Source organism: Caenorhabditis remanei, chromosome V, assembly GCF_010183535.1.
Source record: "Caenorhabditis remanei strain PX506 chromosome V, whole genome shotgun sequence".
In the NCBI taxonomy this organism is placed as follows: Eukaryota; Metazoa; Nematoda; class Chromadorea; order Rhabditida; family Rhabditidae; genus Caenorhabditis; species Caenorhabditis remanei.
The window spans coordinates 894986-909811 of NC_071332.1; the positions used below are offsets into that span (position 1 = coordinate 894986).

General features: G+C 37.2%; 5 protein-coding genes across 5 annotated transcripts; 2 read left to right on the forward strand and 3 right to left on the reverse strand.

The window, feature by feature from the left end:
* Positions 1-288: 288 nt before the first annotated feature.
* GCK72_016541 (uncharacterized protein) lies at positions 289-3383 on the forward strand (the record flags this gene model as incomplete). The annotated part of the gene is made up of 4 exons (XM_003100395.2): positions 289-439; positions 488-891; positions 1853-2505; positions 2996-3383. The coding sequence occupies 4 exons, from the start codon at positions 289-291 to the stop codon at positions 3381-3383; spliced, it is 1596 nt and encodes a 531-aa protein (XP_003100443.2).
* A 420-nt stretch (positions 3384-3803) lies between these two features.
* GCK72_016542 (uncharacterized protein) lies at positions 3804-4261 on the reverse strand (the record flags this gene model as incomplete). Its single annotated transcript, XM_003100381.2, has 3 exons — positions 3804-3933; positions 3979-4157; positions 4205-4261. 3 exons carry the CDS (start codon positions 4259-4261, stop codon positions 3804-3806), a joined length of 366 nt encoding a protein of 121 aa, XP_003100429.2.
* A 3484-nt stretch (positions 4262-7745) lies between these two features.
* Positions 7746-10028, forward strand: GCK72_016543 (uncharacterized protein; the record flags this gene model as incomplete). Its single annotated transcript, XM_003100391.2, has 3 exons — positions 7746-8041; positions 8770-9354; positions 9824-10028. 3 exons carry the CDS (start codon positions 7746-7748, stop codon positions 10026-10028), a joined length of 1086 nt encoding a protein of 361 aa, XP_003100439.2.
* A 1642-nt stretch (positions 10029-11670) lies between these two features.
* Positions 11671-12783, reverse strand: GCK72_016544 (uncharacterized protein; the record flags this gene model as incomplete). Its single annotated transcript, XM_003100374.2, has 4 exons — positions 11671-11807; positions 11872-11924; positions 12031-12109; positions 12672-12783. The coding sequence occupies 4 exons, from the start codon at positions 12781-12783 to the stop codon at positions 11671-11673; spliced, it is 381 nt and encodes a 126-aa protein (XP_003100422.2).
* An 880-nt stretch (positions 12784-13663) lies between these two features.
* Positions 13664-14537, reverse strand: GCK72_016545 (uncharacterized protein; the record flags this gene model as incomplete). Its single annotated transcript, XM_003100363.2, has 4 exons — positions 13664-13845; positions 14182-14234; positions 14296-14374; positions 14435-14537. 4 exons carry the CDS (start codon positions 14535-14537, stop codon positions 13664-13666), a joined length of 417 nt encoding a protein of 138 aa, XP_003100411.2.
* Between the last annotated feature and the right edge of the window lie 289 nt (positions 14538-14826).

Below are 14826 nucleotides of genomic sequence, written 5' to 3' on the forward strand. Positions count from 1 at the left end.
TCCCCCTTTTTGTATCCCCCTATGTACCTGCTTATGATGAAACGAGTGATGTATTTAGCACTTTTATTACACTTTTAGTAGACGAATTTCCATTTTTGCTCCTTTTTTTCTATTTTTGCTGCCTTTTCCGCCAGATCTCTTTTTATTTGCTTCATAAACTCTTTTTTTCAGAAAAAAACCTGCAATACTGCCCTCTAACACTACGTTCCGTTCGAATCTTTTATATTTTCTAACCCGGTTTTCTATTTAACATTTTTTGTGAACTTTTTGTGTATTTAGAAACAAAAAATGCGGGAATTAATAGTGCTGGTATTAGTTGCATGGGCTCACGGGCTCACCGAGCATTTCGACGAGAAAATCACACTGGCGCCGTTAAGCACAAATGAGCTTCGAGTGGATTTTCGATTCAATTCGGAGCGAAATTTTAATATTGAAACAGGTTTTTCTTCTGGAAATTTCAGCTATTTTCCATTTTTTTCACTTCCAGAATCCCGAGACTTTCTAACATTTCCACGTATCATTCAAGAGCTTCTCACTCGGTACTCAATTCGAAAATTAACAGTGACAATGGCACACGGGCGGTGGAAACTCGATGAATGGGGTGTGCCACCACAGCCTTCCGCCCCTGCTGGCGCTCAAGTTCTCGCTGAATTCGATGCTGAAAATGAAGAAAAAGCAGATGAGAGAATGAAGTTTCTGGTGGAGGCGTTGAACGGAGTTCTGTGCACTTCGATATCTCATATTAATGTGATTACGTCGCCGGAGCTCGTCGTTTTGGCGAATCATGGGGAAAAGTCAAAGAAATTATTTAAAAGATATGGAGTATTGAGTGGAGAGACGACGTGTACTGAGAATTTGACGAGATTGAGAAAGTTGTTGGCTTGTAAAGAGGTAAATTTGCATTAAGAAAGTGGTGAGAGCCGTTTTTCGTGTTGATTTACGAGGCGGCGTAAATCGACACGAGAAACGGCTCTTAAGCAAATCTTGATCGTTTTTCGTGATTTTTCGTGATTTTCACGGGTTTTAACATAAAATAACCGCAATTTATTGAAAAAAAACTGATAACTTTTGAAGGTTTTGCTTGTAGAATCCCGTAAATCGACACGAGAAACGGCTCTTATGAAAACCCCTTGTTTTTTAGCAAATCTTGACTATTTTAGTGATTTTTTTTACCAATTTTCACATAAAATAAGCACGATTTCTCGAAAAAGTAATAACTTTCAAACGTTTTACTTACCTCGATTTACTCACCCCGTAAATCGACACGAAAAACGGCTCCTAAGCAAAACGCATGTTTTTAAGGAAGCCTTGACCGTTTTTCGTAATTTTTATGTAGTTTTCTCCAAATTTTACAAAAAAAACGTCTAGTTTCGTGCGAAAAAAGCATAGTTTTTGTTTTTCTTCCTGATTAACCTCGATTTGTTCACCCCCGTAAATCGACACGAAAAACGGCTCTTGAGTGCGAACGCTTGTTTTTAAGCTAATCTAGACCGTTTTACAAGATTTTTCTTGATTTTCACCAGCCAGTTTTGACATAAAAGAAGCTCAATTTCTTGAAAAAATATGCACTTTTTAATTCTTTTTCTTCTGAAATGCCCTCGATGTACTAACCTCGTAAATCGACACGAAAAACGGCTCTTAAGCAAAATTGGACCTTTTTACGTTATTTTTCGTAATTTTTACCAGTTTTCACATAAAAGAAACACAAATTCTCGCAAAAATTCGTAGCTTTTCACTTCCTGAATGTCCTGAACACGTAAATCGACACGAAAAACGGCTCTTGAGTGCGAACGCTTGTTTTACACAAATCTTGTCAGTTTTTCAAGATTTTTCATTATTTTTTTAATTCCAGAATGGTCTCAGCACTCTCCTCCACCCTTCAAAACTCTACAACTCCTTGTACCATTCATCTCATCTTGTCATAGAACAAAAGTGTCTCAAAAGTCAATGTGAAGCGAGAATGGAAGTTGGTGTGTCAGTTGTCATGCGAAATCCGTCTCAAAAATCCCAAAGACACTGGTCGCTAGCGGATGTCTTCGATCGAAAACTTGGATCTCAATGCATAATCGCTCGAAGCAGTCAGATCGATGTCATCGGTCGTCAGGGAGAAATCACATCGACAGATATTAAGAATCTGACGGCGATAAGTGGAGAAGAGCCATTCGAAGTCTATATTCCAGTCACTGAGATTTCCAAAAAAGAGTCCGTAGTGAAGGCGTGGTCGTCGCAAGGAGGATTCGAGCAGAAGCATGGAGTACTCACAGTTCACGTCACCAACGATAACACTGATTCAGAAATCCACGTGTCTCAAATAATTCCATATTATGTTCACTTGAGATACAGTCGGATAAAATGGGAATGTGATATGGACGGAGTTCCAACGATTGTAAAATATCTACGGAATAGTGAAGGAGGCGAGGCGCCAACACTTCTACAGTATCGGCTGAATCTAGCAGCTGGACAGACGTGTGAACTTGTGATTCCCTTTGATAAGCAGCTTCTAAGGTATTAGCACGGCACCCTTCTTACCATACATGCAAACCGGGCCGACACGGGCCGACGCGTAACTCGCTCCAAACTCAATATTATGAGCTCAAAAATATACCAATATGTAGATCGAGTTCTATGTCTGTGACTTACTACGTGCCGGATGGCTATTCGTTAATATGTCCCGGGCCGGGAAAAAGTGCCAAAAAACCCATTCTAGCCCGGCCCGCTGCACATTAACGAATAGCCATCCGGCACGTAGTAAGTCACAAACATAGAACTCGCTGAGATCTACATTTTGGTATATTTTTGAGCTCATAATATTGAGTTTGAACCAAGTTATGTGCCGGCCCAGTTTGCAAGTATGCTTCTCACAACCGCGCTCTACCGAAACCGAAGAAAATTGTGAGACATTTTTCGAGTGCATTTCAGTAGAGCGCTGTTGTAAGAACTGTACTTTTTCCCTCTCAAGTCCAGTTTTTTTCTTTAAATTATTATATTATTCCAGACTAGAACAATACCCTCCTGATGCCAACCACGGAATGCACATCCCATCAGCCAGTGTATTTGTTCGAAAGTCTCACTCTCCCCACGCCTACTCGATCCACTCCAGTGCGATTCTCGTGCTCCTCCCAGTACCCGACTTCTCGATGCCATTCAACGTCATCTGTTTCGTGGCCACCGCCTTCGCACTTGTCTTCGGACCGATTCAATTATATTCGACGATGTGGTTGGCGCCGGTCGTTAAAAAGTCACAATGGGGAAGGAAAATTCATCGAATCATTCTTCTCGCTATAATTGCTTTCTGTCTTTATGCTCATATGATGGATATCAATTTGAACGAGATACGAAGAGGGATTGAGAATCAGTTGGAGAAGCTCAATGAGCTGAAGTGATCTAACTTTTTGTTTTGTAACTTATTTTATCGAAGAATTCGGGTGATGCTATAATTTACTTAGTTGTATGTGATAATTAATTCATTTGAATGAAATGAATTAAGAAAGCTTTCAATTTCTTAGAGACGAAACCCCTGAAATATTGTTCTAGAAGTTGGAAAGACTCTATAGTTCGATTTTTCAGAAATTAATAAGAAGTCCCAAGAAAGAACAATATAAACCATTTTATATAAGGAACAACTGGAGTATCATTCTGGATGGAACGTAGTCTGACAATATGGATATTAGCTTATACAGAGAGCAACAATGGGAAGAATTATGATGAAAGCTCGAAAGAGCATATAAGTTAAATAACATGGGGAGGAGAATGGGAACGGAATAATCAATGGAATAAATTATGGATTCGACTTCTGACGATAATCAATGTTGTTTTTGAGAAGCCAATGGGTCCTTAGTGATCCAGTTGCAGCCTCCATTTTCAATGATCTTCCTCGCTCCTTCCATCATTATTTGTCCGATATCCAATGTCTTCACATTGATTTCTGGAATACTGAAAGAAGATTTAGTATTTGAGAAAAGAAGATATTATGCTTACGTCGGATTCATCGATTGCAAATGACTTTTCAGGCGGTCACTGAATCCAGGAACTTTCGAGATGCCTCCAGAAACATACACATTCTGGAAAACCCTTTTCTTATCGTCCGCGGAGCATTTGAGAATCGAATTGTGGAGCAAGTGCTGTATTCCCACGGCATCTTTTCCGAGAAGACTCATCTGAAAATAGGGTGTTGAAGACATTTTCAAACTACTCAGTTACTTACGTCGAACAGAACCTCGAAGCACAGATCTTGTTTCGCAATCGTATCCGTGACATTCATGCTATTTGAAATAGTTTGAAAACAATACAGACATATGAAATAGGAACAATTACACAATTTGAAACACTACAGAACAAAAAGAAGCCAAAAATGGCTGGCTTTCGATGAAAAAAAATCAATTTTTCTAAAAAAAAAGAAAAGATGTAGAATATACTGGGGGTGTAAGTCTAAAAATATAAAAATCTAACAAAAAAGTACAAAAAAATAGAAGTCTAGGATGAAAAATCTCAGTAGAAAATTTTCGAAACTTCTGGAAAAAGTGACGAAAAAAGAGTTTCGAAGAGGGTTTCTAGGTTCTAGAAGAGCAGATAAAGACGGAAAATATGCTAAAACATAAAAACAAACAAGAGATCAAGAAAAATATTAAAAAAAATAGGAATCCTAGAGTGAAAAATATTCGAAAATTTAAAAATCTAACAAATTTTGAACGAAATTTCAAAAATTCCAAAACAAATCACGAAGAAAGACCAAAACCTAGGTCAAAGTGAGGCCCAGCGCAACGAAAATGTCACGAGAAACCTAATTCTGAAGGGAAAACAAGAAAAGATTTAAAATTAAAAAAGTTATAGTATTTTTTATCAAAATTCTGGCCTAAATTAGTGAAAAGAGGTGGATTTTTAGCCTAAATCGTGAGCGAGCAGGAGGAAAAGATCGCCTACCATTAAACTTACAAATTCAGCAAAATTTTTTTTAAAAAAGCGCAAAAAAACATAAATTTTAGGCCAAAAACAAACAAAAATCAAGATGAAATGAAAAGCATACCGTAAAAGGCGGCCATGCGCTTCCTCTTCCATTTCACTATTTTTCTAGGCCATGCTGATTTTCGAAATTAAAAACGGCTCGTTCTGATTATTTTCTGATAGTTTTTGTTGTTTAATTTTTTTTTAATGGCTGAAAAATAATCTACAAGTCTAGAATATTATTTTAAAATTGTTCAAATATAATTTTTGAATTTCAGAAATGGGATGGAGCTGCCGGAAGATTCATCAACGAGCGAAGCGAAAAATGAAGGGAATCAGAGGACGAGAGGAGACATGGAGGTACTTTTGAGGCTTGAAAATTATGTATAATTGATTTTCAGTCAAAGAACTATAAAAGAAGTGAAACATTTATCAAAAATTATGAAATTTTTGCATAAATTTTTGATTCTTGACGTTTCTAGCTTCTGAAAAATCCAGAATCAAAAATGTTAGTCACAGAATGTTCCATTAGCTTTAAAAATCATTCCTTCTAGTCTATACCTTCTATTTTCTCCTTTCTAGCTACTCATTTCACAATTTCAGCGAAAACTAGCTTCAATCGAAAATCATAGAAAGCTGACAGCCTGGTGAGGAGAATCGGACAAAATCTACCTAGTTTTTTTGATAAAATATGACGAAAAAACCATAATGATGTCCTCACCGGTGTCTTCCTTCCGTTTGCGTCCAAAATATCCAAAAATATTGATTTTACAGGTCGTCTGGCCCATTGAAACTGCCCCCTGTTATCGATTTTTCGTAGATGTTGATGACGTGGCATTTAAGATAGATTCTTTCGGATTCTCTTTGCAAGCACTTTCGCAATGAACTTAGGATTGTGCTGTGAAAGTGTTCTCTACGATTCTCATAATTTTTCCTATTGTATTTATTGCACATCTTTGTTTCCCCTAAAAGTTTGGTTTCTGTTCCTGTGATTTTTTTCTGAAATCGTTTATTTCCTTATTTCGCTGCCAATGTACTGTACGACGATTGCTCCGTTTCAGTTCTTTTCTCACTATAAATTATCTAAATTTCAATCTGAAAATAGTCTTCCCTCCCCGCCCCCTCATAAGCATTCCCCTCTGAAAAAACTAATGAAAAAACACTAAAATTTTCGAAGCAATATATATTTTTCATGTCAAAAAATTGCATAATTTCTTCAAAACCGACACCCCCAAATTGTACATAAAGCTAATGCAATACGTATAACAAGGCACTACTATATAGTAGATTCCGGCGTTCATCGTGATGGCATGAAGAACGCAATAAATTCCAAAACTGAGTTGTCCAATTGGTTTTTTGTGTTTTGCTCCAAATATTTTTATAAGGAAATCAAATAGAGTATCGGCGGGAACCTGGAATTATCAAATTTCAAAATTTAGCGAATTATCAATGAGTGACATCATTATATTAGCTCGTTTTTACCTCTTATACGTCTTATATTAGTTTCTGTCTTTCATTCGTAAGTAAATTTTTCTAGCCGGGTTTTGCGTTTATATAGTATAGACATTGCCAGCAAAATTGGCATCATGCGTGCTCAGTTACTAATCTTTGCTCATTTGCTATGCGCCCTGGCCTAAAATTGAACGCATGAATATTTTTGGACTTTTTCATGTTTTATGTTAATCAAACGGACCTCTGGTAATGTCACTTACACTATTTTTCATATGTTTTAGGGTGTTCAAGCCTTTGACTTCTCCCTTCAAACAATAATTTTAACGAGGAACAATTTCATATTGAGAAAAAAGAGAGCATCTAACCTCAATTTGATCTGTCCTCTCTACGATTTCTGGAGAAACCAGAGTCATCTTGGAAATCTCTGTAGCGTTCTCACGGCAACTAAACATTCTACACTAGTGGTTCGATTATTTGACCCGGAGGAGACGTTGGCCACACCGTGTGCAATCTGCCAAAATCAATAAGAAGAGGTGGCATTTCTTGGGTCAACAACTGTTAGTTTCTGTTTGCTAGGCAGGACGGACCGCTTCGCGAATACACACTCACACGCCCACCAAGACAAACCTGTCACCAACTGTTTCTGACTATCCACCATCCAACTAGAATCTCTAGAAGGTGATCGTTGTAGCTTTAGGATTCTCACAGCAATCCACTTAGACACTTCGTCTAAGTTTCTGAACCCCCCCCCCCCCCCCCAAAATGAAAGCATCATATCTCTGAGAGTAACTCTGACGTCGCCGCTGAGTGAAATGATTGTCCAAGACGTTGTCTTACCTTCCTCTGGTATAATTGCCCAATCTCTAGATTCTCACGATCTCAATAACTCGTGGTCTCATTCGAAATCTTCCATATCTACTCTTCCTCACCTTCTATCTTATCTACTTTCTATAGTACTAGCAAAAAATAGTTTTTTTGTTTTTTTTGCTACCTCCCGAATAGGTTCATTATCTTTACTATCTATATTATCCTGTCTTACTCTTCCATTTTCTGGTGCAGCATAAGTGGTCGACGTTTTTTCTCTCTTAACTTTTTTCAAAAAAAATCGTACCAGGTTGATTGATAGCTCAAAAGATAGGTATTTTGAATTGTCATTCATTCAAAATGAAATCCATTAATCGCAGCTCGAGTGACTTTTTTGGGAAATTGAGTTTATAATTCAATGATGGCAATTCAAAATACATATCTTTTGAGCTATCAATCAACCTCGTACGATTTTTTTGAAAAAAGTTCATCGAGAAAAACCGTCGGTTCTCAAACCACTTGAATCGTGTTATTTTTCAGAAACAACCATGAAACTATTGAGGTTTCCATCTCTTGCCCAGCAGAAAATATTTGAATTGATGGGATTCCACTCACTTTTGATTTTATCCTTCTGCTCCAAACGAATCAAATATTTGATTCAATCACTTCAAAGATACCGATGGAAAGACATCAAATTTGTCAATTATTCGTTTGTTGAACTAGAGGAAATTCACATTACTGTTGGATTTGACATCAAATCTGAAAGAATATACTTATTTCCGTACAAAGGTCTGGTCACAAATCCAATGAGAGTGTTTGGAATGGATCCGGAGGTCTCATGCAGGTGAGTATTGACAATTCTTCTACGTGCTATACTAGTTTTATTATAGAAATAAAAAATCTAGTTTGGGTTTTTCCCGTTCAAGAAATTATTTGTTGGAAAAACTTCAGATTGTTTTGCCTTTTTTCCAATGACATGGCGCATTTGTGAAACTTTAACTTCTGGTTTTTCGACCATAATTTCCGTGTTAATCATCCAAGGCAATACTTTTTGGTGCAATTGCTATAATGTCGGGGGTACTCGGTTTTAGAACTCGGAAAAATAGAACTGCGACAAAATTTAAACTGTAACAATATAAAACTGACAAAAATAGAACACCTACAAAGTGGAACTGAACACAATGGAACTGCTACAAAATAGAACTCTACCACTGGTTTTGAAAATGCTTATTGGGCTTATCTAATATAATTTTCAGTTTTTGTTGACTATTAAATAGACAAAGACTTTATCTCCATAAAATAAGTGTTTTTAGTCGACTTTTCTCCTCGAAAATCGGTTATAATTCCTCTTAAATGTCACGAGTGCAAACGCGCTCCATTCGAACTAGAGTTCTATTTCGTCGCAGTTCCATTTTGTTCAGTTCTATTTTAGTCAGTTCTATATTGTTACAGTTATATTTTGTCGCAGTTCTATCTTTCCGAATTCTAAAATCGAGTACCCCCATAATGTCCCAAAACCGTTTTAGTCCAAACACCATAATCTAGAATGACCTTTTGTAAATATTATTTCAGTTTTGATACAAGGTTATGCGGATCAAAATATACCTACAATACAGAGGAGAAGCAACGTGTTGTGCAAGGAATTCATGACTACCTGTACCAATTTTTTGGATCGTCAATTGATTATGAGGTTGAATCCATGGAAACTCATCTGCCACCTAGTCTGAAAAATATCAACAGCAGCCGCATCAAAGTACCTGAAAACACGACAGCGGATGAGTTGGAAGCATGTTTCACCGCTTCGCCAAACCAGGAATACATTGAAATTGGCGGACATTTCACAGGAAATTTATGTCCAAACTCAGTAATTCTTGGAACTGAATACTTGAGAATCTATTGTTCCGGTATGCACGGAGATGACATTTTGCTTCGTTTCAGGGGCAAACGACTCGATGTCCGACAAACGAATTTTCACGACTCGACTATCGTTTGTCTCCTGAATGATTGGAGAACGAACAAAAAGTTTGAAAACTTAAAGTCTCTCCTAATCAATTCTTATGAGTATAAAAATTACGACGCTGTAAAACTGTTGCAAGATGTGGGCATCAAAAAAATGAGTCAATCAGAAGGTATTCTCCGTCTGACATGGCAAATGAGGTTTGTCTTTTTATTCGTAACCAGTCAGTTCACGTCGCCTTACGGCGACTAAACCTTCTTCTCCACACCACCCTCCTAGGTGTTACAGTGGATCGCAATTAATCCGCAAATAGAAGACACGTTTGGAATCCTCTATTTTTTCCGAATCCGATGATATCAAAAAATCCTTCACGTCATCACTTTTTAGAAAATGGCCCCTAACTTTTTATAACGTGGATCAATCCAAAAACGGACCACACGATTGGAATCCTCTATTTTTTTTCGTAAAAAGATTTTTTTTCCAAAAAATAGACGGGCATCATTAAGAAAAAATTTCTGATCTTTTGGTTCAACTTTGAGGAAAATCGGTCCAGTAGGAAGGGCTGTAGGATCGGCGACAGACTCACAAACATACAACCGTTTGCGTTTGTTTAATAGTAAAGATTTTGTTCGCAGATCACTTTCCCTGAAACAAAACATTTGCTTTCAGGTTGCTATATTCAACCTTTCTCAATTTTCCAAGACCTCCACACAGGAAGTGGATCCCAAGTGCTTTCGAATCTCGTGACTACTTGATAAGAGACGGTGATGGAGAAAAGGCCTCTGTTTTCATAGAAGATCATTACGTTTGTTTTGCTGTTTGGAATGGGAGTTCATGTGTTACGAATCATACCTCCGATAAACCGAATTATTGAAGCCGGACCGATAATTATGTTCAAGGTAAAGCCTATCAATTTATGAATGTATTAAAGTTAAGACGGGAAGTCTTTGAAGACGCGGTTTTCAACCGATCTATAAATTTGGTCATTGGTATTTTTGCCTACGAGAAGTCCATTTCTGCAATCAAAACCTGCTAAATGTCTCTGCGAGGCGAGTAATGAGCTCTCAAACTTTTCATATGGTTTAGCTTTTTACATGGTGTTCCAAATGGGAAAATAATGTTCGCAAAGGTGTTCTCATTTTTTAACATACGAGCACAGGAAAACCGCTGAGGAACACCAATGGAACCGTGTGGTGGCGTATATGCGGCCTATTCCGAATTCCATATGAAAAAGCTTAACCACATGTAAAGTTGGAGAGCTCATAACTGGGCTCTCATAAACATTCAGCAGGTTCTGATGGCAGGAATGAACTCCCCGTAGTCGAAAGTACCAATGGCCAAATTTATAGATCGTTTGAAAACCGCGTCTCCAAAGACTTCCCTTGTCAGTTCTCCAAATAGTGGGACTCCATGAAAATCGGGGAAAATGTGCACAGAGGAACGCAAATTCGCGTCACAGTTTTGAAACCGTAGTTGTTTTACCCGGTTTTCGTTCCCCGATTGAAGTTCTTTCCCCGACTTTCGTGGGGTTCCGAAATAGTACTACTATCAAGTTTTTAGATTTTTAAATTGTTGATAATCTAATATTTTTCGATAGGAATTTCTTTCTGAATGCTTAATAAAGGGTTTTTGAAGTTTAAAGCCAAAAAATTGAGTCCTTTTGTGCTCCGACCTATAGGGAACCACGTAGTCTACTGGAGCTCATGATCCAGAAAAAAACTTAAATGTCAGTCAATTCGAAGAGGAAATCGCTCTGAAAAAACATCTCCATAAATTGTATAATTATTTATTCATTAATATTTATTTAATAATTTCTTAAAAACAAGCCCCCCCCCCCCCAATTCGTACATAAAACCTATGCAATACGTATAACAAGGTACTGCTATATAGTAGATTCCGGCGCTCATCGTGATGGCATGAAGAACGAAATAAATGCCAAAACTGAGTCGTCCAATTGGTTTTTTGTGTTTTTCTCCAAATATTTTTATAAGTAAATCATATAGAGCATCGGCGGGGGACCTGAAATTATTGAAAGTTCTTACAACTGAGTTACACCTCTCTTTTTCTCTGAGTCTCTCAATTTCCCACACAATTTTCTTTGTTTTCGGTAGAGCGCGATTGTAAGAAAAACTCACATGCTCAACAAAAAAGTCCCATAAAAGTTGGCGACCGCCGGTGCATTTGCAATCAAAAACAGACGGAAATACAAGTCTCCTGAAACAAGAAATTTCAGATTTTTTTCAAAAAATCATTTCAAAATCTCACTCCTGGCTTCTTGTTTCTTCACATCGTTCAGCTCATTGTACGGTCTTTTTCCCCACAGAAACCACTGCCAGTGCTCTTTGATTTTGCTCCAATTTTTACTCCAAATCGATGGCATTTCGGCAGTAAAAAAGAGGAAAACGAGGAGATTCTTATCAGTTTTTATATACTTTTTCTTTACGAGTGATGCAATTTTGAGTAATATATCGAAAAAAAAGCTTTATACACACAATGAGTCATGTCGATTTACGAAGTCAGGCTAATCCAATAAAAGAGCCAAAAAATCGATAAATTGCTGGAATTAGGTAATTAAGACAGAATAGAAGAGATGCACCAAGAACAGTTGACCCGCTGAGCACCACACATCCACGACGTAAGGATTTTTGGGATTCTGAATCAAAAAAATTTGAATTTTATTGAAAAAAGTTCGCTAGAGCGTGCTTTCTAAAACCTACCATAAGACCCGAGAGCTTTAGTGATAATCTCGTTGATTAGCATTCCGGAGAGTCTGAAATTTTTTATTTATTTCCTCTGCACGGAATCTGTAAGCGCGCTCTACTGAAACTCCCTGGTTTTGCAAAATTTCGGTAGAGCACACTTGCAACATAGCTTACATCGACACTGCAAACGAGAAAAGCATCGCAGAGATGAATGGGAGGAGGAGGAAGGATATGATTCTGAAGGTGGCGTCTCCTGGAAAAAAGACATTTTATTAATTTTTCATTAATAAAGAGAGCGCAGACAGTCAGACACTCTCGCTTCTCTACGTCTCCCTCTCTCTTTCCCCTTGAAACCTTCGAACCCTTGTATCTCAAAAAGGGGCGGAGCTACCTAAAAGTTGTCAACTGTGAAAATGCATCCCTTGAAATTCTTTATAATTTGTTTGTTGAAACTTTTTTGATCGCTCCGCCCCTTTTTGAGATACACCTGTCTGAAAATCGGGAAAATCGTGAGAATTAAAGCAAAAAAAAAAATGGAAATCTAGTTTTTTTGAAAATTCTACTTGATCTAAAATAGTTAAAACGGCTCCGTTTCGAAACAAGACATTTCAAAACCGTGACGTTCCAAAACTAGTCGTTTGGCAACAATGACTTTTTGTGCTTTTCGACACCAAACTTGGAAAAATAATCCCTGAAAAATAAGAAATTTTACGTAGCTCGTTCCCGTTTAGTATAGAAATTTCAAAGTTGCCAAATGTATTGGTTCCAAAACGTCCCGGAACCCAAAAATCAGTATTTTCCCAAAAAAAACTCACTGATCGCCTCATTCCTCTGTTCCTTATTCATATCCCGAAACTTCTTGGGTCTCAGCAGAATCGGTGTGCAATGATCTCTCAGAATATTCAGAATTTTCTTCACTAATGTCATACTTTTTTTGGAATTAAAATTGAGGTAAATAGAAAAAAAGGTGAATGAACCTGTTATCACACTTGAATTCGATAAAACTGGAGGTGAGGAGGCGATAACAAAAGTGTCATTTAGTGTCATGGTGGACTTTGATGTCTACAGTATGTAGCATCAGGTGTAGTTACTATTTGAAAAACAAGGTAATGGAAAACATGTTAGTAAAAAGTAGCATCATATAGGAAAACTAGGTAAACAGAGTGAATAATATAACATAATATAACAAATAGAAAAAATTGGAAAATTCACCAACTTTGAGAGTCTGTAACTTTGTAATATTTTATTTTATTTTATTAAAAAATTGTGTTTATTGTGTAGATCTAGTCTTGAGCTCTATTTTTGTAGTTGACAACTTTTTGATAGCTCTGCAGGCTTTTGAGATACGCGCATTTACAAATAGCTTGCTTCCAAGACGCGAGAGAGCGGAGAGGAGGGAGACGCAGAGAAGCGAGACGCCCTCCTCTTTTCGCACGCTCTCTCGGCTCCCGATCTTTAAAGGCGCGTATCTCAAAAGCATGAAGAGCTATCAAAAAATTTTCAACTACAAAAATGTAGCCCGTGTTTTGATCTACAAGAAACATATACGTTTGGGACACATGGAACAAAACCTGACACCAAAGGGACATCTTTCCGGTTTCAATTTTGGAAGGTGCATATCTGGAAACCTAGAAGAGTTATCAAAAAGTAGTCAACTACAAAATTAGAGCTCAAGACGTGATCTCTTTGATGAAACCAAATTCAAAAAAAATTAAGTGAAATCCTACAAAGTTATAGACTCTCGAAGTTTCTTATTCTCCAATATTTCCTTTTGTGGAAGTTAGTCAAAAAAAATTAGTCAAAAAAATCACGAATTCCCAAATTTATTCCATGAATCTCCAAACTTCCTGGTGACAAACGAATAAGAAGTGTTGAAAACATAAATATAGAAAGGGAACGTAATATACATCATACCAGCACCCATTGTTATCACATGAAGTACGATGTAGGTACCGAAGCAGAATCCACCAACACACTTTTTCCAGATATCTGAATTTTAGAAGGTTTTTTTTGGCGTCTAAGAAAACCGAAAATGTATTTTTTTAATATGGTTTTATGGAAAAAGTCATGCTCTGCATATTCGTAGTTGACAACTTTTTGATAGCTCCGCCCACTTTTGAGATATGCCCCTTCAAAGATAGCCAACTGTAGCTGTGCGCACATTTTCACCTTGAATTCAAATGCGCATATCTCAAAAACCTGAATAGCTATCAAAAAGCTGTCAACTACAAAAATGAAGATCAAGTCTTGTTCTATAAAATCAGTATAATTCATTAAAATTTAGGCAATCAGCAGTGCGATAACACTCTCACAAAGTAACCCTACCTCGTTCCGGCGCCACTTTGATCATCAAATCTGCAAGTTTCGATGACACACCCCTAAAAACTTTATAATTATTAATTGTCGTTAATTAATTGTTAATTTTTAATTAAAACCTACATGCTCAACACAAAAGTCCCATAAACCGTAGCGAAGTACGGTGCATTTGCAATGATGAATAATCGACAGTACAGGTCTCCTGGAATTTTTAATTTTTTTTAAATTGAAATGAAACTTTTTTAGTTATTCGTTTACATACTTCTCGCCTCCTTCTTCCCATGATCACTGAGCTGACTATATGGAGTTTTTCCCCATAGAAACCATTGACAGTACTCTTTGACTTTTCTCCAAATTGATGGCATTTAGAAAAGGAAAATAGTGATAAGAAATAAAAAAGAGAGATGATAATTCTGAACGGGTGGCTGCTTATTTAAAGCATTTTTAAATGTCAGAGAAAACTAATGAAATGATGCAAATTTTGGAAATAAAGGAAACAAAAACAGGGAGTTTTTTGACCTTCCGACTGGTGGTGACGCTTGTGTTGGGTAATGTGTAGTTTGATTGCATGATTTCGAATTGCGAGGTCGAATTTCATTTGTGTTAGTCATAAGCGGAGCAAGAACGATCCACTGATAAAAACTAGTTGCCATA